A 23482-nucleotide genomic window follows, 5' to 3' on the forward strand; every position below is an offset into this window, starting at 1 on the left:
TCCATATGAATTCTGTTGTTATTTTTTCTAGGTCATGAAAATAGTTTCTTGGGAGTCAGATTGGTATAGCACTTAGATTAGTTTAGGGAGTATTGTCATCTTAATTATATTCGCTCGGCCTATCCAAGAGCACTGAATGTCTTTCTAATTATTTAAATCTGACTATTTTTGTGGCACATGTTATGTAATTTTTCTCATATAATTCTTGACATTCCTTTGGTAGATATATTCTCAAATAATTTGTACTATCAACAGTTATTTTGAATGGAATTTCTCTTTGTATCTCTTGCTGTAGGATTGGTGAGGATTTATGTGGATTTATTTTGTATCCTGCAACTTTGCTAAAGTTCTGAATTATTTCTAATAGCTCTTTAGCAGAGTCTTTGGGGTTCTCTAAGTATACCATCATGTCATCTGCAAAGAGTGATAGTTTGATTTCCTCATTACCTATTCTTATTCCTTTAATCTCTTTCTCAACTCTTATTGCGGTGACTAGCATTTCTAGTACTATATTGAATATTAATGGTGAGAGTGGGCAACCTTGTTTCACTTCTGATCTTACTTGGAAAGGTTCCAACTTCTCTGCCAGTCCACTATTCCACCACCAAAGCAAAGCAGTCTGGCTACAGCAAACTTTCCAACTGCAGAGGCCACCCTGCTCCTGTTTCTATACTTGCTCTGTGCTGATTTAGCACACCTCAGGTCAACCTTTTCTGGTGATATTCCAGATTCTCTTCTGCTGGTAAGTTTTTGTATTTCCAATTTTCATGGGTTTTACCAGTCAAACGCTATTTTTGAGGTTGAATTAAATACTTGGTAGAAAGGGAATTAGAGAGCTTCGAAAGTTCTGTCTAGCTTCTCTGCCATCTTGGCTCTGCCCCTAGTCCTTCCATCTTTTCATGAAGAAACTGTTAAATCTTGTGTTATCCTGACTGTGGCTCCACTATATTTGAATTGTTTCTTTCTAGATGATTCCAATATTTTCTCAGAAATTGGCTATCATATTCCTGGTAGTTTTCATTTTGGGATCTCTTTAAGAAAGTGATCAATAGATTCTTTCCATTTTTAGTTTACCTTTGAGAATATCAGAGCAGTTGATTTTTCTTGATAACTTCTTTTAAAATAATATTCACACTCTTTTTTGATCACAACTTTCAGGTAGAATTTTTAAATGATCTTTCCTGGACTTATTTTTCAGATCAGTTGTTTTTCCAATGATGTATTCCACATTTTTTCTTATTTTTTTTTATTCTTTTATATTTGTTTCATTGTATCTTGATTTTTCTTTTCATTTACTCAATTTTACTTTCTAAGGAATTATTTCTTGTATTGAACATTTGTACTTCCTTTTCCATTTTGCCAATTTTGTTTTTTAAAACATTTTTTCTCCTCATTAGCTTTTTGTATTTCCTTTTGCACTACTCTCAATTCTCTTCCCAATTTTTCTTCTACCTCTCTTAACTTGATTTTCCAAATCCCTTTTGAGCTCTTCCATTGTCTGAGACCAATTCTTATTTTTCGTGGGAAATTTGGATGTAGGAGCTTTTACTTTATCTTCTTTTGGGTGTGTAATTTGCTCTTCCTTTTCACCAAAGTAACTTTCTAAGGTCAGAACCTTTTTTCCGTTGTTTGCTCTTTTCTTCAGCCTATTAGTTGACTTTTAGCTCTTTGTTAAAGTAGGGCTCTATTTCCAGGGTGAAGAGTGCAATGTTCCATGCTTCAAGGTTTTTGTGCATTTGTTTCCAGAGATTCTTCTAAGCACCTATACTGTAAGCCAGTAGAGCCACCCAGATCTGAGTACAGAAAAAGTAACAGAGTTCTGACTCAGCACCACTAAAAAGGCCTTTCACCAGCTAGTGAGAGGACAGCCAGTTTTTTCTAGAAGCTGCTGCTGTTAGTTGTTGTTGCTGCAGTCACTATAGCTGCTTATGTTGCTATTAAGTGGTTTTCAAAGCATGATATTCGTTTACTGGGACTCCCCTTCACGCCCTAGTGCACCAAACCTTTCCTGCTGTTATTCATGTTCTCTTGTGAGATAGGAGGTCACTACCACTGCCAACAATTTAGAGATTCGAAAATTCTGTCTGTGCTGGTGAAGCCTGCTCAGCAACTATGCTCCAGACTCATCCCAATGCAGCAGACCCTCTCCTGCAGATCTTCCAAGATGCCTTCTGCTGGAAAATTGTTCCACTCATCTTTTTGTGGGTTCTGATGCTCTAAAATTTATTTAAAGGAATTTGTAGGCATCTGGAGGAGAACTTGAACAAGGCTCCATCTTGCAATAGGATCTTTAGATTAAAAGGTGTCTGTCCTATTTAAAAAAAAAAAAAGGTTTAAAAACTAGACATGGAGCCTTTTTTTTTTATGCTGATGACGTGATGAAAGCAGTTCAAGTTCTCTTGTGATTCTGATATTACACAGACACTACACACACACACACACACACACACACACACACACACACACACACACACACAGTGACCCTAACAAATTCCAGTGGTTAAAACTTTTAACAACAGTCCAAATTACTAATTAAAATGAAAAAAATCAGTTTTAAGCACCTTTATTTTCATTGTAACTAAAAAGAGTTACAAGAAATTGCCAAGCTATTTTAAAAATTTCTATCAGTCATATACTCTGATATGTTACTAATTCACTGACAGTCAGACATACTTTTTTAGATGCTTTCCAGTTTTCTAATGACCTTAAGTGCAAGTGCATTTTTATGGGTTATCTTGTGGTCAGTGAAATGTCCAATATTTTCTTGAATTTAGATTACATTTCATAAAACTTGAATGCAATCTCCTTGTAACAAAGGTATACTTTAAGCTTCACTGGGACAGCTATGTGGCACAATTCTTAGAAGGCTGGGCCTGAAGTTGGGAAAAATTGAATTCAAATCCCATTTCAGACATTTATTAGCAGAGTGACTTTGGGCAGGTCACTTCACCTTTGTCTATTTCAATTTCTTCTACTACAAAACAGTAATAATAATACTGACCTTTCTCCAAGGGTAGTTTAGAGCATCAAATAAGATAAAATTTATTTTTTTATTGTAGGTTTTTATTGACAAAACATATGCATGGGTAATTTTTCAACATTGACCCTTGCAAAAACTTCTGTTCCAACTTTTCCCCTCCTTCCCTTCACCTCTTCCCCTAGATGGCAGGTATTTCCATACATGTTAAATATGTTAAAGTATATGTTAAATACAATATATGTATGCATATTTATACAGTTATAAGATAACATTTCTAAAGCACTTCCCACAGCACCTGACACATAGTCGATACTTTATAATACTTGTTTTCTTCTCTCCTTCTTTCCAGTAGCAGTAAAATAGCAGTAATTATCCACATAGAGCCTCTTTCCCATCATACATTAAAGAAGTCTTACCTTATATATTCCTTCTGCTGCTGTTGGGGACTGTCCCTTGACATACTTACTCTTTTTAATTTAACAGCATTTTTAATTAGCAAAAATCTAACTTTCATCTCCCTAATATTAACCACTCTTTCCCTCAACTGAAAAATATATAGATGAGTTCCTAATGTTTTCAAAGTTGTGTGTCTTTATGTTGAAGATATCCACTTCCATCAGAATACATCTTTATACAATATATATATATATATATATATATATATATATATATATTGTATATATATCTATAATTTGCTTTTTCCTCCAATCATTCTTTAAGATGAGATTATTCAGTTTCCTATTACTTTTTGGTCTATTTACCCCTAACTTTTTATTGAATGTAAATTTTATTACATCATGATCTGAGAAGAAAGCATTTACTATTTCTGCCTTCCTGCATTTAATTTTGAGATCTTTATGTCCGTAATACATATTCAATTTTTGTATAGGTTCCATAAACTGCTGAGAAGAAAGTAACTCCTTTCTATCACCATTCAGATTTCTCCAAAGATCTATCATACCTAATTTTTCTAATGTTCTATTTACCTCCTCAATTTCTTTCTTATTTGTTTTGTGGTTTGATTTATCTAGTTTTGAGAGTGCAAGGTTGAGATCTCCCACTATTATAGCTTTGCTGTCTATTTCTTCTTGCAACTCTCTTAACTTCTCCTTTAGGAAATTAGATCCTATACCACTTGGTGCATTTGTGTTTAGTATTGATATTGCCTCATTGTCTATGCTACAGGATAGCAGGATATGGTTTCCTTCCTTATCTCTTTTAATTAGATCAATTTTTGCTTTTGCTTAATCTGATATAAGGATGGCTACCCTTGCTTTTTTGACTTTACCTGAAGCATAATAGATTTTGCTCCAGTCTTTTACCTTTACATTGTATGTATCTCCCTGCTTTAAATGTGTTTCCTGTAAACAACATATTGTAAGGTTCTGATTTTTAATCCACTTTATTTATTGCCTCCACTTTAATGAAGAGTTCACCCCATTCACATTTACGGTTAAAATGACTAAATTTGTATTTCTTGCCCTCTTATTATTTCCAGATTATGCTTTTCTTTTTCTTGCTCCCCTTACCACCTTCCCCATTATTAAACTTGTGGGCCCCACTTGCATCATGCAGCTCTCCCTTTTTAGGATCCCTTGCTCCTCCCTTTGAATCCCTTCTCTCTTGTATCTTTCCCTTACTACTCCTTTTCTTTTCCCTTTTCCTCTCTCACTTTTTAATGAGATGAGAGAAGATTCTCTGTAAAACAAATATGTCAATTATTTTCTCTTTGAGCCAACTCTGATGAGAATAAGAGTCACACAATGTTAGAAAGTCATGCGTGCCTTCTTCACCATCTCTGCTCCGCCCCCCCTCCCCCTCCCTGTCCCAATTTTCAAATATAAACTACAGAACCAGTACAGATCTGTACTGGTAGACAGATTTTCCTTGGTGAAAGTTCCCCACTCCAATTTGATCAAAAACTTAGGTCTCCTCTCTACCATCAAATGTATGTTTATTATAGTTTCCTTCTACCTCTTTAACCCTTCCCCTGTACACAAAACCACTTATTTCAGCTGCCTGGTGGGCATGGAAAGAATATGTTCAAGAAGATATGATAATCAGAAAATTAAGGATAAAATGCCCAAGTAGAAGCTCCGTTTAGAATATTCCAGGCAAGTTAGTAATGGAGTGGTATTTCAAACCTTACTATATATATATATATATAGCCTATACTGCTCTGCCCTGCCATATAGTCTTTTATGAATTAATTAATATCAACCATTTAACATTCATGTAGCTTACCAAAAGATACAGAAATATAAGTTTTTGCTTATTGTTAGTTGACTAAAAAGTGAATTGAATAAAATATTGTCTTAATTTTTTTCCTCCTCAACAAGTATTCCTCCATACAGTTCTCAAAATCATGTAAGATACTCTGAAAGATGTAACAGCAGAAATAACTTTATATAATCATGAGACATACAACTAGGGGATGTGTGCTTAAGGGGTGTTTGTTGCAACAAGGGAGGATGTACAGTTCAAAGCAAAAAAAAAAAAAAAAAAAAGATTCTTTTTGAGATAGTGAAATCATCCAGATGGATTCCTATATTCATCTGACACCTTGATGGTTATACAAAGTCATAAAATCCTGAGGCTAAATAAGATTCAAAATATTTTTTTAAGTTTGCTCTGATTTTCCAAATAGGGAAAATATATAGAGAGAATATGGCTATTGTTCAGTCTATGATGGGTATATGGGTAACAAATAGATCTGTCCTTCACAGAAACCACCAAAAGAGAAGGAGAGGGATTCAGAGTTGAGCATAAGAAGGAAAGACCTGAGTTGACTTTAGGAAATTTTCTCCCCCAATTTTCTCCCTGAAACAAAGATCCATATTCTTAATTTCACTATTCTCTGATCATGAAATATCATGTTCTTTAAAGAATGAAAGTGGAGGGTTGTTCAATAGTGGAGAGATTTATCTTGGAAGCAGCATACCACACATTATAGATGAGAAATTGCACAAGATAAGTAGAATAAAGTCTAACAGAGAGGAGAAAACAGGAAAAAAAAACCACAGATGGCATGGTGATATGGCAAGAGTAAGAAATAACTATCGGATAATTCACGTGTTCTCATTTTTATCACTACAGTTTCAAGAGATTTAGAACATATTGTGTGAAAGACTGTAGAAGATTTTTGGGAAGGTATGAAAAGAATAGAATGGGGTGATTGATTTTCTACATCACTATAAAGAGTATTCTCTATAGTGATAAGAACAGGTCTATTAAATTATTGAAGTATCAAAGTTTGCTTTTTATTAACCATTGGCCATTAAAAAAAACCAATTAATCAACCTTGATTAAATATTTACAATGTGCCAGACACTGTGTAAGGAACTAAGGAAATAAAAGGGAGAATGAAGTTGTCCTTGTCCTCAAAGATCTTACTTTCTACTTAAGAAAACAACAAATACATAAATATATCAACATATATGTATGTTTATAAGAAATAAATACAAGGTAATTTTTGTCAGGAGGGACAAGGCATTAGCACTTAGGGAGATCAGCAAAGTCTTTTTTTGTGAGGCAGAGTAAAGATGGCAGAGAGAGAGCAAAGCTTCACATCCAAGATCCCTTTGACAAAACTCTTTCATAAAGACCTAGAATATGTAACAGACCAAATTCTAACGTAGAAGTCTAGAAAAACTCATAGTATAATCATTTATTCAATCAAGGTTGGCAATAAGGAGACAGACAGAGATATCCGTGGTCACTGGGAATAGAGTTGGGCCAGAAGCACCATCACGCAAAAGTAATCAAGTACCTAGGGAAAGGTTGAGTGTGAGGGCAATAGATACCAGAACCAATGTGTGGCATTATGAGACTCATATTAAGGCCCTGTGATGGGGCTTTATTCCCTACTAATAAGTTCAGAGTCACATATGCAGGGTACAGTGAGAACACCTCATAGGGAACTCACACAGAAAGGGGATGGGTGATATTTTTGATAGGGAGGTCCTGGGTGATATACGATAATTCAGACACCAGATTCAGTGCGGATTCTATTTCCTAGCATCTGATTCAGTCTAGCATTTCTAGCAGAGAAATAACTGAAGGAGGAATTTCAAGCCAAAAATTAACCTACACTTCTGTCATTTTGAACCAAAAGTTTTCCAACTCGCTAAAAGAAACTAATTCCAATGGAAGTCTACTCTTGCTCAAACCAGACTCAGATCAGGAATTTGTAGAGCTCATAGTAGAAGGAAAGCAATAAGACTTTGCTCTGAATTAGAGCACTGAAAGCTTTCAAGTCTCTAGCATAAAATATTGAAATAGCACAAAATGCACTACTTCAAGAAAGGAAATCCAATTAGATGAGATATCAGTACGATTTTGTTTTGTCTTATCATCTTAAAAAAAACAATGGAAAGAAGTAGTTAGAAAAGGACTTTGCAGGTGGGGGAAGTGAAAGGAAAGAAAACTTAAGGGAACTTATCTTACATAATCATACTGTGTAAGTAGAAGAGGTTAGGCAAAGGAAGAGTTTGTGTGTGGGGGGGGGGGGGAGAGCGACTGACACTTGAACCACATTGTCATTTGTCTTGACCAAAAAGAAACACACACACACACACACACACACACACACACACACACACACCACCCAGAACCAAAAATTGAGTACAAAAATGTTTTTCACTCAATGAGGAAATATGAGGGAAAGGAGGAAAGAAAAAAGGAAGAAAGGAAGAGTGTTTTAGAGGGAGGGCATATGCAATGAAGCTAAGTCCTAAGCAAAACAAACTCCACAGATATTCAAAGATAAATAAAGCTTTTTTGAGGTGAGAAAGAATGAGTAATTGAAGGACTGCCCACAAATTGGAAAATTGATGAATATGGTATATGAAAACTATTGTATTGAACTATTATTAGCATAATTACCACATGATAAAAACAAATGAAAGAAACATCTGATTGAAGTGGAAGACTCAAGAATGAGTAAAATATTTTTTGGACACGGCTAATAATGAACCTAATCTCTCTCAGTCCCCTAGGAAACTCTGTAAGATGAAGAGGAGTTGTTGCTACATATTAGTGAAGGAAACTTTGACACATCCATATTGAGACAAAGCAAAAAAAGAGGATTGAATTTCAGAAAGTTATTGGCCAAACTAAGTATTAAAATACATTTCTTAATAAACTCCATCACTAGTTTTAGCAATAACTATTTTGGCCCATCTGTATAGAAAAATGCTAAATTTAAGTTGGCACCATTGAAATGTGATTTAGGCAAGTTTTCAAATTTCCTTTTACATATAAAACCATTCTAAATGGGAAATCAGTCTTATTTACTTTGCCAAGTTTGAGCACATGTAACATGAATGAGATGGTATTATGTGAAGTATTCATTAAACTTAAAACTAACATCACTGAAGAAATCCAAAAGCAAATAGAAAACTGGATAAGTAAAATCACACTTCACTATTTCACAACATTAGTTATTCTAAAAAGAATTCTTCTTGAAAAATATTTTTTAAAGTGTACATTGATAAACAGAATTGAAGAACTTTTGTTGATCTGTGAAGGGAACAAATGTCTTTAGGATTTTCATAAAGTTTTAAATTTGGCTAGAGTAGTACATTTTTTTTTAATAATTAGACTTTCAATACATTTTAATTCTCTAATTGGATCTAAGTTTTAATTAGACTATGTGAAACTAAGAATGACACACCACTGAATATGTTTAATGCGCTTTTACAGTTGAATCTCCACAATATTTTAGTATAGAAAATGCAGGAACTGCTTACATCAGGAATATAGTTTCCCTCAGCTATAATAGAAGACAACATTTTTTTCCTAATTTGGTATTTGGGGGGAGTATTTTTAGTATTAGGGGAACAGAAAATGTGGGAAATATATACAAATTATTTATTAAGGGGTGTACTTGAAAGAATCTATGCTTAGCCCAGTGCCTGGAATACAGTAGATACTTAATAAATGTTTATTGACTGAAGCTAAACTTGCTACCTGCGTGACTTCAAGCAAATCACTACATCTCCCTGGGCCTCAATTTCCTATATCTAAAATGAGGTGCTTAGGCAAAATAATGTTTGGTCTGAGGTTGCTTCCAATTCCAAGTTTATAATCAAAAGATTCTGGTGAGGGAATTTGCTGACATTTTATACTTTTGCAAAGTGATAAAAAAAATACAATGTATGAAAATAAATCACACACAGGCAGAGCACAACAACATAAATAACCAAATGACCTCATAACCATTGAACTAAACATCCTTGGAATGAAAATATCTTTAACATTCCTACTGAGTGAATTTGAAATAGGTTTATGCAATGTCCGGGCTAGCTCTCTGGTGGGTCTTGGGTTGAGGTTAGTGGGGGAGTGAAGTGAAGGAGGCAGGACATGGTCAAAGATGGAGTCTGGACTCTGAGCCTGAAGTCTTCTTTGGGGAAGAGATACCCCAGCACGACTACATTATGACACCACCACTGGGCATGCACAGGTGTAGAACATCTCATCACCACATTACCCTAAGTATACACCAACTAGATTGACCACATCATTACATCAAGTATGTGCTTAGAGAACCACCATCTCACACCCAATAGGTACTTAACTGCAAGCACCCTGCTGTCTTAGATTCAAGTACCCCTCTCAGATTTCCAGCCAGCTACAGATTTCTGTGGCTGAAGATCCAGAGAGTCAGCAGTGAAGAGAAGCGTCATATTTTCCCCAAGATTTGAATGAGAATATTCTCTTTGCAGCTTGGCTGCCTGAGCAGCTTTCCACTGATTCTAGTCATATCATCTCATTCTTATTCCCTGTTGCTGAACTGAGAGCCATCAATTTTCATTCCATCAAAATTTATAGGCACTAATCTTGAAACCAGTAGTGCCCAGATGTATATATTATCAAAGCTTAGGTACACAGGACTGTAAGGAAAGAATATTTTGGAGACTAAAAAGCAGTGAATCATTGAAAAGCCTTATGGGAAAATCTCATGCCAAAGAACCCCAAGAAAGCTGATAGTGTTGAAACAGAAAGCAGATAAAGTTAAGTTTCATGTGTGCAAATCTTGCAACCACCAAGTAATACATCTTTTATCATCTGCAAGTAACTCTTTTAATCACTCTAGAAACAATTATAGTCTTTCTATTTTAATGCAGCATAAATCTGATTAAAGCCCATAAATCTTTCAAGAAAAATATGTGCTAAAGCTGATACCATGTTAAAATTATGTGATCTATTGTTTTTTCTGATTAATGTATCACTGAGAATTCCAATTCTAAAGGTTCTTCATTTGGGTTACATTATCTTCAACTATGCTAAGCCATGTTATGTAGAATATTGTTCCAGACTGTATTATATGATAGTATCGAAAGTAAGAAAATGGAATTCATTTGAATTGCTTCCTTTAGAATTAAAGAAGAAAAACCTGCACTTGAACCTTTCTATCCAAATATTTCCAAGAAACATCCTATTCTGCACAATCTTCACAAATTGCCTTTGTTTGGCAGGCAGAAAGTTAACTAACGTTATTTACTTTTTTAGCTTGGCTGCTGGAATCCTGTTACAGGTCTGAATGGTTCGTTGACAGACAAAAAACTGGAGAATAATATGCGTGGAGTGGTTCTACGTGTGGTGACTGTACTGGTAAGCTGAATTCTAGCATTATGAGTTTTATTTATTATTTAAAAGAAGCTCCTTTTTTCTTTCAAAGTTTGCACAATATTATATATTAATGAAATGGAAAGGTGTTTGTGTAACCATACCATTTACCCAAAACATGAAATATATTATCCATTGTCCAGTAAAATTTTCTTTTTTGGTATCAATTCTACTGATTTTTATTAGAGTCCAAAAAGATTATCCACTTTTAGTTGTCTATAAGTTTCATTTCATAAATTTTTCTCTTAGGTGTCTTATTACTTTGCATATACTTCATTCTGAGAGTCACAGTTTCTTTCTACCACACCTAAATAAAATATGCTAGCTTCTCAATGAAATTCATATGTGAAAAAGTTATTAGTTCAATGAAACAAATTCTTTTCTGTCTTATGTTTTAAAACAGAAAATATTCCTTTCAATAGGAGCTCTTGCTGAAATGAACTTGGATTGTGTTTATACCTTTATCCTGTGGCACTTCAGAGTATTTTTCAAAATGTTTGACAGGTCAGCATGAATATGCTTTTCTAAACATTAAAAAAAACACCATTTTTTTTCTACCACATAAACAAATGTTGATTTGATTTGAGTTGTAAATGAGAGAACTTTTTTCTTCCATGTGGATGCTAATTGGGTTTTTCTTAGAATCTCAGCATAACAACAATAACTGGCCTTTGTGCTCAATGTCACAAAAATTTAAATTGATTCCACAAAATTTTCTCATGGTAAAACTGTTCTATGACCATTCTCTCTCAAAGCAAAGTCAGAATATCCCCTGGTCCTTTTTCTCATCTTCAGTAATGTCATTCCTTGACCTTGCATGAGAAAGCTTTTAAAAGCATTCTTCTGTTAAACAATTATGTTTTAAAACTTGCTGTGATATATTTCAACAACATCTACAGAAAAATATGCATGTAAATTTGTATTAATGTGGTAGTAAATTACACATTCCATAAATAGTAGGAAAAACTCATCTCCATTAACCAGGCACAAGCAAAGATGTCATTCAAAACAGATAACCCCTAAAGTTTTTCTTTTCTAGTTATTTTTAATAAAACCACAATCTCTAATTGCAAAAGTGAGTATCATCCACCTTTACTTGCATTTCCTAGGAGAGTAATATGAAAAGTATTAGTGAGGAAATTGACTCAAACTCCTTTCTACCATCTTGTTCAACTTCAAGGTCAGAGGCCAATCTCAGAACTTGAAAATCCTGGGTAAGCTCCTCAATCAATAGAACAAATGCTTTCACCCAATTCTTTTTAATCATTCTGCTCTATGGGTGTAGTCAAAATGTTTTAAAAATTAATGATGATATACAGGCTACAAATACACACACACACAAACACACACATACACACACACACACACACACACACACCAGATACAGAGATGTCTTTTTAGCAGATTAGACCTGCATGGCCTGTGATTTCATTGCTAAATAAGAAATTTGAGAGAGTCATTTATGGATAAGGGACTTGCTATCATCTGAGGCATTCTATTCTAGTTTTGGACAGTTTTAACTGAATGTTTAGAAGTATAGGCAGGTCCATTATATGTTTTTATTCTTATGGTACACCCATAATTGCAAAACCTTGTATAAGGAATTCAATGACCACTTGGGCTGTCTCTTTTGCTGCTGGCGTTGCAAAAGTAAATCCTGAAAAGTTTTCTAGTACAACATGGATAAAAGACAGATGACCAAAAGATGTATAATTAGTCACATCCATTTGCCAAATTTTATTGGGTCTCAAACCATAGGGGTTCTTCCCTGGAAGGAGCATAGGAGAATGGAAAGGAAGGCAAGCTGTACAGGCTTTTACTATGTTCCTTGCTTCCTCTTTTGTTATCTCAAATTGCAAACCTAAAGCTCGACCATGATGATATTTAGAATGACATTCTTAGACTATCTGAAATAAAGGCATATTGGCTAATATGGTTAGAAGGCTATTTGCCTTTGAATTTCCATAAAATAGGACCTGGAAGTCCACTATGAGAGTGGACATGAAAGATAAAAATTTTACCTGGATGCTTTCCCACTTGCCCTTGAAGTTCACTAAAGAGCTGATATATATATATATATATATATATATATATATATATATATATATATATATATATATAGATAGATAGATAGATAGATAGATAGATATAGATAGATAGATAGATATCTATATCTATATCTATGTAGATATATATATATATATTATATAGATATAGATATAGATATAGATATAGATATAGATATAGATATAGATATAGATATAGATATAGATATAGATATAGATATTAGAAACTACAAACTTTATTTGGGCTGTGGCAATTCTTTGTACCACACCTAATGAACAAGCTGAATCAGATATTATATTAACATCTCCTGGATAATAAGTAAGCATACAATTGCATACAATTCATTCTCTGAGTGGACTGAAAAGGAGTTCTAACTACTCTCTTTATAGTTAAGTCATGAGAGCATACAGCACAAATGTTATGCTAGGATGCATCTGTTCCTTAATGAGGAACCTTAAAAACCTTTCTTCAAGGGGGCGGAGCCAAGATGGCGGAGAAGAAACACACGACTCGGTGAACGTCCTCACTCCCTCGCAACCAATTAGATAAATTAAGTCTCAAAATAAGCCCAGGACTGACAGATACCACAAGGACTGGAAGCACGACTTACCAGCTGAAGAGAATCTGGAGTTTCAACAGAGAAGGTCAGTTCCCAGGGGAGGAAGAAGAGAGACCAGCACAGATGGTGGGGTAGTGGCACACTGCGCCCATTACGCTGGGAAGGGCTCTGGGATCAGAGAAGCCACTGAGGTAAAGGAATCTGGCACAGGCTGTTAGCTCTTCTCTGCTAATTATTTAGCAGTTCAGAAGAGAAAGCCAAAATATTTTAAAACTCAAATTAGATTTTCCCCGATTCTGGGGGTGACTCAGCAGAACTCTTGGCACCAGGGGGTGTGGCCTCAGCTACCTCCTGAGAATAGTTAAGAGATTGACAAGTGGGTGGATACGGCCCAAGGCAACACACACTGCCTAGTTTAGCTGGAGGGAGTGGAACTCAGCTCCAGGAAGTCCCAGAGAAGCGGAACCTTTGAACTAGGGACCGCGGTTTCTGGCAGACACTTCCAGTTTGAGCACAGGGGCTTTTCACGTTACCTGCTGCAGACATCCACTCCCCACCCGGACACATAGACTAGGCTTTTTGCTGCCTTTACTGTTCAGTCTCAAATCTCAGGGAAGCCTCTAAAACACAGCGCCCTTGGGGCACAGCAGTGCTAGTCACCTCTGAGGCACTTCCAGGGAGGGGGTGGGGAACTCTCTCCCAGAGCTCTCTCTTAGCTCAGGCACAGGGGCCGCTGCATCCATCCAGTCTGGGAGGAAGCTGGTAAAGAAGTAAATAAATAATTTCCTTCCCCAGGGACAGACCCAAAAGATTTTTTTAAGTATGAGCAAAAAAGCCAGAAAAACTATAGATTACTTCTACACAGAGAAAGAGCAGGTATCCAACCCCGAGGAAGTTAACAGCAGAGAGACAGCAGATAACAACCTAAAGGGGAACGATTCCTACCCCCCATCACATAACTCTCTCCTAGAAGAAACTCTTAAAAAATTAAGGGAGATTGAAGAAAAATGGGGAAAGGAAAGGGAAGCGATGATAGAGAATAACAACGTCCTGAAATTGGAGTTGGAAAAAATAAAGAATTCACAGGAGATGCAGGGAAACAAAATTTATGAATTAGAAAAGGTTAAAAAAACACAGGAAAGTAGGATTTCTGAATTGGAAAAGATAAAAAAGTCTCAAGAAAATAGAATTTCTGAATTGGAAAAAGAAAATAATTCTCAAAAAAAATTAGGGAAATGGAAAAAAATTCAATAGAGCAAAATAATTCATTTAAAAACGAAATTGGGCATTTACAAAAAGAACTAAAAACTGTGAAAGAAGAAAATAACTCCTTAAAAGTCAGGATGGAACAAATAGAAATGAATGATTCACAGAGAACCCAAGAATCAGTCATACAAAACAAAAAAAAATGAGAAGCTGGAAAACAACGTCAAATACTTACTGGGAAAATCTATAGACCTGGAAAATAGATCTAGGAGAGATAATCTGCGGATTATTGGACTTCCAGAAAACTATGACCAAAAAAAGAGCCTAGATTCTATTTTACAGGAAATTATCAAAGAGAACTGTCCAGAGATAATAGAAACAGAAGGGAAAGTAGATGTGGAAAGAATTCATCGAACTCCTTCTGAAATAGACCCTAAAAAAAGAACACCACGGAATAGTGTGGCTAAGCTGCAGAATTACCACACAAAGGAGAAAATCCTGCAAGCAGCTAGAAAAAAACAATTTAAATACCAAGGTGCCACAATAAGGGTCACCCAAGATCTGGCTGCCTCCACATTAAAAGATAGAAGGGCCTGGAACCTGATATTCCGAAAGGCAAAAGATCAAGGACTGCAACCAAGAATGAACTACCCAGCTAAGTTTAGCATCTTTTTCCATGGAAGAACATGGTCATTCAATGAAACAGAGGAATTCTATATGTTTCTAAGAAAAAAACCAGACTTAAACAAAAAATTTGATCTACATCCACAAGACTGAAGAGAAACAGAAAAAGGTACACAGAACCCTTGAGAACTGTAACTCTGTTGTGGGTATATAAAAAGTACTCAAGGATAATTTGATTTTACTGATATAAAAGAAAAAAGGGGGGTGTAGTAAAGGGAAGGAGGTCAGTTCAGAAAAAGGGGAAGGAATGATAAAAAGAGGGAAACTACATACCAGGAAGAGGCATAGAAAATACACCATATCTGAGGGAACTTAGTGAGGGGGAGAATCATTGTGTGAATCTTACTCTCATCAGAAGAGGCTCAAAGAGTAAATAATTAACATCTTTGTTTTTTAGAGAATTTTCTCTCACCTCATTAAAAGGAGGGAGAGGAAAAGGGAAAAGGAAAAGGAGAATAAGTGAAGGGACTTGGAGGGAGGGGGGAGGGATCCTAAAAAAAAAAAAAAAAGAGGGAGGGTTGCGCATCACAAGGGGGGTCTGTAAATTAAATATAGGGGAGGGGGATCAGGGGGGTCAAGGGAAAAAGCATAATCTGGGGAATAATACGATGGCAGGAAATACAGAATTAGTAATTTTAACTGTAAATGTAAATGGGATGAACGATCCCATCAAACGGAGACGGATAGCAGATTGGCTCAAAAAGCAGAACCCTACAATATGTTGTCTACAGGAAACACACTTAAAGCAGGGAGATACAGACAGAGTAAAGGTAAAAGGTTGGAACAGAATCTATTATGCTTCAGGTAAAGCCAAAAAAGCAGGGGTAGCTATCCTTATCTCAGATCAAGCAAAAGCAGAAGTAGATCTCCTTAAAAAAGATAAGGAAGGCAACTATATCCTGCTGAAAGGTAGCATAAATAATGAAGCCATATCAATACTAAACATATATGCACCAAGTGGTATAGCATCTAACATTCTAAAGGAAAAGTTAAGAGAACTGCAAGAAGAAATAGACAGTAAAACTATAATAGTGGGAGATCTCAACCTTGCACTCTCAGATTTAGACAAATCAAACCACAAAACAAACAAGAAAGAAATTTAAAAAGTAAATAGAACATTAGAAAAATTAGGTATGATAGACCTTTGGAGAAAACTGAATGGCAATAGGAAGGAATATACTTTCTTCTCAGCAGTTCATGGATCCTATACAAAAATAGACCATATATTAGGACATAAAGGTCTCAAAATTAAATGTAGGAAGGCAGAAATAATAAATGCCTTCTTCTCAGATCACAATGCAATAAAAGCTACATTCAGTAAAAAGTTAGGGATAAATAGACCAAAAAGTAATTGGATACTGAATAATCTCATCTTAAAGAATGCCTGGGTGAAAGAGCAAATTATAGAAACAATTAACAATTTCACCCAAGATAATGACAATGATGAGACATCATATCAAAATCTTTGGGATGCAGCTAAAGCAGTAATAAGGAGAAATTTTATAGCTTTAGAGGCTTATTTGAATAAAATAGAGAAAGAGAAGATTAACAAATTGGGCTTACAACTTAAAAGGCTAGAAAAAGACCAAATTATAAACCCCCAACCAAAAATTAAATTTGAAATACAAAAATTAAAAGGAGAAATCAATAATATTGAAAGTAAAAAAACTATTGAATTAATAAATAAAACCAAGAGTTGGTTTTATGAAAAAGCCAATAAAATAGATAAACCTTTGGTAAATTTGATCAAAAAAAAGAAAGAGGAAAATCAAATTGATAGTCTTACAAATGAAAAGGGGGATCTTTCCACCAATGAAGAGGAAATTAGAGAAATAATAAGGAGTTACTTTGCCCAACTTTATGCCAATAAATTTGATAATTTAAGTGAAATGGATGACTTCTTACAAAAATATAGGCTCCCTAGATTAACAGAGGAGGAGATAAATTGCTTAAATAGTTCCATTTCAGAAAAAGAAATAGAACAATCTATTAATCAATTCCGCAGGAAAAAATCCCCAGGGCCAGATGGATTCACATGTGAATTCTACCAAACATTTAAAGAACAATTAGTCCCAATGTTATATAAATTATTTGAAAAAATAGGGGATGAAGGATTCCTACCAAACTCCTTTTATGACACAGACATGGTACTGATACCTAAACCAGGTCGATCGAAAACTGAGAAAGAAAATTATAGACCAATCTCCTTAATGAATATTGATGCTAAAATCTTAAATAAGATATTAGCAAAAAGACTTCAGAAAACCATCTCCAGGATAATACACTTTGATCAAGTAGGATTTATTCCAGGAATGCAGGGCTGGTTTAATATTAGGAAAACTATTAGTATAATTGACCATATTAATAATCAAATTAATAAGAACCATATGATCATCTCAATAGATGCAGAAAAAGCATTTGACAAAATCCAACATCCATTCCTACTAAAAACTCTTGACAGTATAGGAATAAATGGACTATTCCTTAGAATAATCAGGAGCATATATTTAAGACCTTCAGTAAGCATAATATGCAATAGAAATAAACTACAACCTTTCCCAGTAAGATCAGGAGTGAAACAAGGTTGCCCACTATCACCATTACTATTCAATATTGTATCAGAAATGCTAGCCTCGGCAATAAGAGTTGAGAAAGAGTTTAAAGGAATAAGTGTAGGAAATGAGGAAATCAAACTATCACTCTTTGCAGATGATATGATGGTATACTTAGAGAACCCCAGAGATTCTAATAAAAAGTTATTAGAAATAATTCACAACTTTAGCAAAGTTGCTGGATATAAAATAAATCCACCTAAATCCTCAGCATTTTTATGCATCACCAACAAAATGCAACAGCAAGAGATACAAAGAGAAATTCCATTCAAAACCACTGTTGAGAGTATAAAATATTTGGGAATCCATCTACCAAAGAAAAGTCAGGAATTATATGAGCAAAATTACAAAACACTTGCCACAAAAATAAACTTAGATATAAATAATTGGAAATACATTCTATGCTTGTGGATAGGACAAGTGAATAGAAAAAAAGATGACAATACTCCCCAAACTAATCTATTTATTTACTGCTATACCACTCAGACTCCCAAGAAACTATTTTGTGACTTAGAAAAAATAACAACAAAATTCATATGGAAGAATAAAAGGTCCAGAATTTCAAGGGAACTAATGAAGGTGGTGTAGCTGTACCTGATCTAAAGCTATATTATAAAGAAGAAGTCACATTCATTATTTGAAAAAAAACTGTTGATAAAACTTTAAATTTGTATGACAGAAATGAGATTTGGACCTACACTTAACACCATATACCAAGATAAGATCAAAATGGGTTCATGATTTAGGCATAAAAAATGAGATCATAAATATATTAGAGGAACAGAAGATAGTCTAGCTTTCAGACCTGTGGAGGAGGAAGGAATTTAAGACCAATGGAGAAGTAGAGATTATTATTGATCACAAAATACAAGATTTTGATTACATCAAATTAAAACCTTTTGTACAAACAAAATTAATGCAAACAAGATTAGAAGGGAAGTAATAAATTGGGAAAATATTTTTACAGTTAAATGTTCTGATAAAGACCTCATTTCCAAAATATCTAGAGAACTGACTCTAATTTATAAGATATCAAACCATTCTCCAATTGATAAATGGTCAAAGGATACTAACAGAAAATTTTCAGATGATGAAATTGAAACTATTTCCACTCATTTCCAAATTACGATTGATCAGAGAAATGCAAATTAAGACAGCTCTGAGATACCACTTCACTCCTGTCAGATTGGCTAAGATGACAGGTAAAGATAATGATGAATGTTGGAGGGGATGTGGAAAAACTGGGACACTGATGCATTGTTGGTGGAGTTGTGAAAGAATCCAGCCATTCTGGAGAGCAATTTGTAACTATGCCCAAAAAGTTATGAAACTGTGCATATCCTTTGATTCAGCCATGCTACTGATAAAAGAAATACTAAAGATGGGAAAGGGACCTCTATTTGCCAAAATGTTTGTGGCAGCTCTTTTTGTAGTGGCTAGAACCTGAAAAATGAATGGATGTCCATCAATTGGAGAATGGTTGGGTAAATTATGGTATATGAATGTTATGGAATATTATTGCTTTGTAAGAAATGAGCAGCAGGATGAATACAGTGAGGCTTGGAGAGACTTACATGAACGGATGCTGAGTGAAATGAGCAGAAACCAGGAGATCACTATACACTTCAACAACAATACTGTATGAAAATATATTCTGATTGTAGTGGATATCTTCAACGTAAAGAAGACCTAATTCAGTTCCAGTTGATCAGTGATGGACAGAAGTAGCTATACCCAGAGAAGAAACACTGGGAAAGAAGTGTAAAATGTTTGCACTATTGTCTTTTTACCCAGGCTACTTATACCTTCGGAATCCAATTCTTATCATGATTTTACACATATATTGTATCTAGATTATATATTATTATATATTATTTTACACATATATTGTATCTAGATTATACTGTAATACATTTAATATATATGGGGTTGCTTGTCATCTAGGGGAGGGAGGAGAGGGAGGGAAGGGAATATTTGGAAAAATGAATACAAGGGATAATATTGTAAAAAAAGTAATCATGCATATGTATTGTCAAAAATATAATTATAAAATTAATAATAAACAAATAAAAAGAATTCAGAATATAAAAAAGTACTTATGATTTACTTTGTAAAAAAAAAAAAAAAGAATTTTATAGTCTAAAGAAAAGGATTCAAAAGGTGGTGTTGACTCTGATAGAGTTGTGCTGGAACCAGTTCCTTTGAGCTTGAAAGAATTGTTCCAAATGTTTCTCCCTCCCTTCTCTTAGCCTCTCTCTTAGACAGCAAGCAAGCTTGCAATCCTTCTTAATCCTTCTAAACATATTTCCACATATATCATATTGCATATACTATGTTCTACTCATTATGTAAGTCTGTCCAGGCTTTCTGAAATCATCCTGCTGATTATTTCTTATAGAAAAATAATATTCCATAACATTCATATTACATAACTTATTCAATCATTTCTCAATTGATGGGCATCCATTCAGTTTCCAATTCTTTGACATTCTAAAAATGGCTGCTACGAACATTTTTGTACATGTGGATCCTTTTATCTTTTTTATGATCTGTTTGTTATACAGAGCCAGTAAAGGCAGTGCAGGATCAAAGGGTATGCATAATTTGATAGCCCTTTGGGCATAATTCCAAATTGGCATATAATTATTATAGTGGAATCAGATAAGTCTATTTCTTCACTATATCATTAATTTTTGATAATTAGATTTTCTCATTTTTTAAATCATTTGTAAGTATATTGATTTTATTCATCTTTTTTGGAAGAAGTACCTTTTAGTTTGTCTTATCAATCCTATGGTTTTTAAAATTTATATTTTATCCATTTCACCTAATTTTCAAAATATCTTTTTCTGTGCTTATTTTAAGTTTATAAATTTATGTTTAATATACATTCTTAAGTATCTTTTTTTGTTAATCTATTTTTCAGAGTTATATTTTTTTCCTTTTAGAACTGCTGTATTTGTATCATTAAAAAATTAGATAAGGAGCAGTTAAATGGTATAGTGGATAGAGCACCTGCACTGAATTCAGGATCTGAATTCAAATGCAGCCTCAGGCATTTAACACTTCCTAGCTCTGTGACCTGGGCTTAACCCCAAATGACTTAAAATTTTTAGGTGATTTCATTGTTAAATTTCTCTTTCAGCTAGTTATTTTTTTTTTCTGTGTTTTTTTTGTTTGTTTGTTTGTTTTTTCTTATTAAGCCTACTTATTTTTGAAATTTTCAAAATTAGACCTCAAATGCACAGGGGATATAGTGCATGAAGTTTTGAAATTGGAATCAGGAATTAATGAATTGATTTCCTTCTTCAGACATATTGCAACTGGATGATCTTGTGTAGTAACCCCCAGCTTCAGTTTCCCAATCTGAAAAATGTGGATAATAATAACAATTATTTCATAGGACTATTGTGAGAATCACAAGGGGAAAATAAAAACAGACAGAAAAAAGAGCATTGCCAGGAGCACAGCACAAAAAAAAGTGAGAAGCCAAACCATGAAACAATAAAGTTCCATTTCATGAAATCCTACATATATATAAAACCATATACATACATATACATATACATTCATATACTATATGTAAGGCCATAGTAGGGATTCTGACTTCTAATGCTATCAAATACAAGTGCCTATCTGCTAAACTCCCCTGAAAATCAGTTAGGCAGTTAGTTTTAACAACAAAAAACAAAAGCAACATGAATTTCCTTTAACAAAGTGTTTAACCGGGGAAGAATAATAAGAATAGTATTTCTCAAACACTCAATACTTCCAAATTTGGAGGTTTACTCTCCCCTTACATGTGTATCCTCTTAATACACATGCAAAAGATCCCTATGAAAAAAATGAGCAAAACTTAAAGTACAAAAGTAAATGAGGTTTGTGTATAACAACAACAAGAAGCCAAAGCTTATTTCAGAATTCCTGGTCTTGGAGACCTGCTCTCCTTTTCCAAAGTCCCCTTCATATTCATTCTGAAGTAAGGTATTGGGAATAGTACAGTTTATACTTTTCAGGATCCAATGTCTTTAGTGACGTGATAGGTTAATTCATTAAATGCTTAGCTTTGTAGGCTTCTATGATGTTGCTTCACAAGACCTGGCAGCTGCACTCACTAATTCTGGAATACCAGTTGAGCATTGGATGTCAGATGTCTTTTGCTAAATCTCCTTTTATCACTTGACACTGTACTACTCCCATCTCAGGATACTCATTCACCTAAAATCAGAAGATCTCCCAAACTAAGGAATCTAGTAAACAAGTCTTTGATAAGGACTCTCTTCAGTGGTTCTCACAAATAAAAAAGGCCCAATATTTCTCATAAATGAAGCAATACAAGTAGTACATTTTTCCTCTTGGGTTTTCTACTAACCAGCTTTCTAATTCATCTAATCTAATTCTAATTCTATAAATTAAAAATAAAAGTTAAGTGTTAAAAATGCTTCTAAAAATTCAGAGTAATAAATTTATATATTAACTGATTTGTATCTCAAATTAGCTTATCATGATTTTGCATTCAGTATAATAGTTATTTTGTGATCACCTTCTTACTCTTAAACATTTTAAAAGATTCTGGTTACTATAATTTTGTAAAATTTTTAAAGAAACATTTAAGTAGATGAAAAATGCCACCAAAATATCTTTTTTTTTCTTCTTTTTTTTATTTTTATTTTATAATTATAACATTTTTTGACAGTACATATGCATGGGTAATTTTTTACAACATTATTCCTTGCACTTACTTCTATTCAGATTTTTTCCCTTCCTCCCCCAACCCCCTCCCCCAGATGGCAAGCAGTCTTATATATGTTAAATATATTACAGTATATTCTAGATACAATATATGTGTGTAGAACCGAATTTTTTTGTTGCACAGGAGGAATTGGATTCAGAAGGTAAAAATAACAGTTTACATTCATTTCCCAGTGTTCCTTTTCTGGATGTAGCTGGTTCTGTCCATCATTAATCAATTGGAATTGGATTAGCTCTTCTCTATGTTGAAGAAATCCACTTCCATCAGCATACATCCTCGTACAGTATCATTGTTGAAGTGTATAATGATCTTCTGGTTCTGCTCGTTTCACTCAGCATCAGTTGATGTAAGTCTCTCCAAGCCTCTCTGTATAAGTCCTGTTGATCATTTCTTATAGAACAATAATATTCCATAACATTCATATACCATAGTTTACCCAACCATTCTCCAATTGATGGACATCCATTCATCTTCCAGCTTCTAGCCACTATGAAAAGGGCTGCCACACACATTTTGGCACATACAGGTTCCTTTCCCTTCTTTAGTAGTTTCTTGGGGTATAAGCCCAGTAGTAGTATGGCTGGGTCAAAGGGTATGCACATTTTGATAACTTTTTGGGCATAATTCCAGATTGCTCTCCAGAATGGTTGGATTCTTTCACAACTCCACCAACAATGCATCAGTGTCCCAGTTTTCCCACAGCCCCTCCAACATTCATCGTTATTTGTTCCTGTCATCTTAGCCAATCTGACAGGTGTGTAATGATGTCTCAGAGTTGTCTTAATTTGCATTTCTCTGATCAATAGTGATTTGGAACACTCTTTAATATGAGTGGAAATAGTTTTAATTTCATCATCTGAAAATTGTCTGTTCATATCCTTTGACCATTTATCAATTGGAGAATGGCTTGATTTCTTATAAATTAAAGTCCATTCTCTGTATATTTTGGAGATGAGGCCTTTATCAGAACCTTTAACTGTAAAAATGTTTTC

The 23482-nt window shown here is 34.3% G+C and overlaps 1 protein-coding gene across 4 annotated transcripts in view; it reads left to right on the forward strand.

The window, feature by feature from the left end:
- Positions 1 to 23482, forward strand: part of GRID2 (glutamate ionotropic receptor delta type subunit 2) — a 1921766-nt gene that overhangs the window by 1384391 nt on the left and 513893 nt on the right. For all 4 annotated transcript variants that reach the window (XM_074276291.1, XM_074276292.1, XM_074276293.1 and 1 more), the window contains one exon: positions 10493 to 10594. In XM_074276291.1, the coding sequence (XP_074132392.1) occupies positions 10493 to 10594 (102 nt within the window). The remainder of the gene's footprint in view (positions 1 to 10492; positions 10595 to 23482) is intronic.

The sequence above is a fragment of the Sminthopsis crassicaudata genome, chromosome 6 (genome assembly GCF_048593235.1).
Source record: "Sminthopsis crassicaudata isolate SCR6 chromosome 6, ASM4859323v1, whole genome shotgun sequence".
In the NCBI taxonomy this organism is placed as follows: domain Eukaryota; kingdom Metazoa; phylum Chordata; class Mammalia; order Dasyuromorphia; family Dasyuridae; genus Sminthopsis; species Sminthopsis crassicaudata.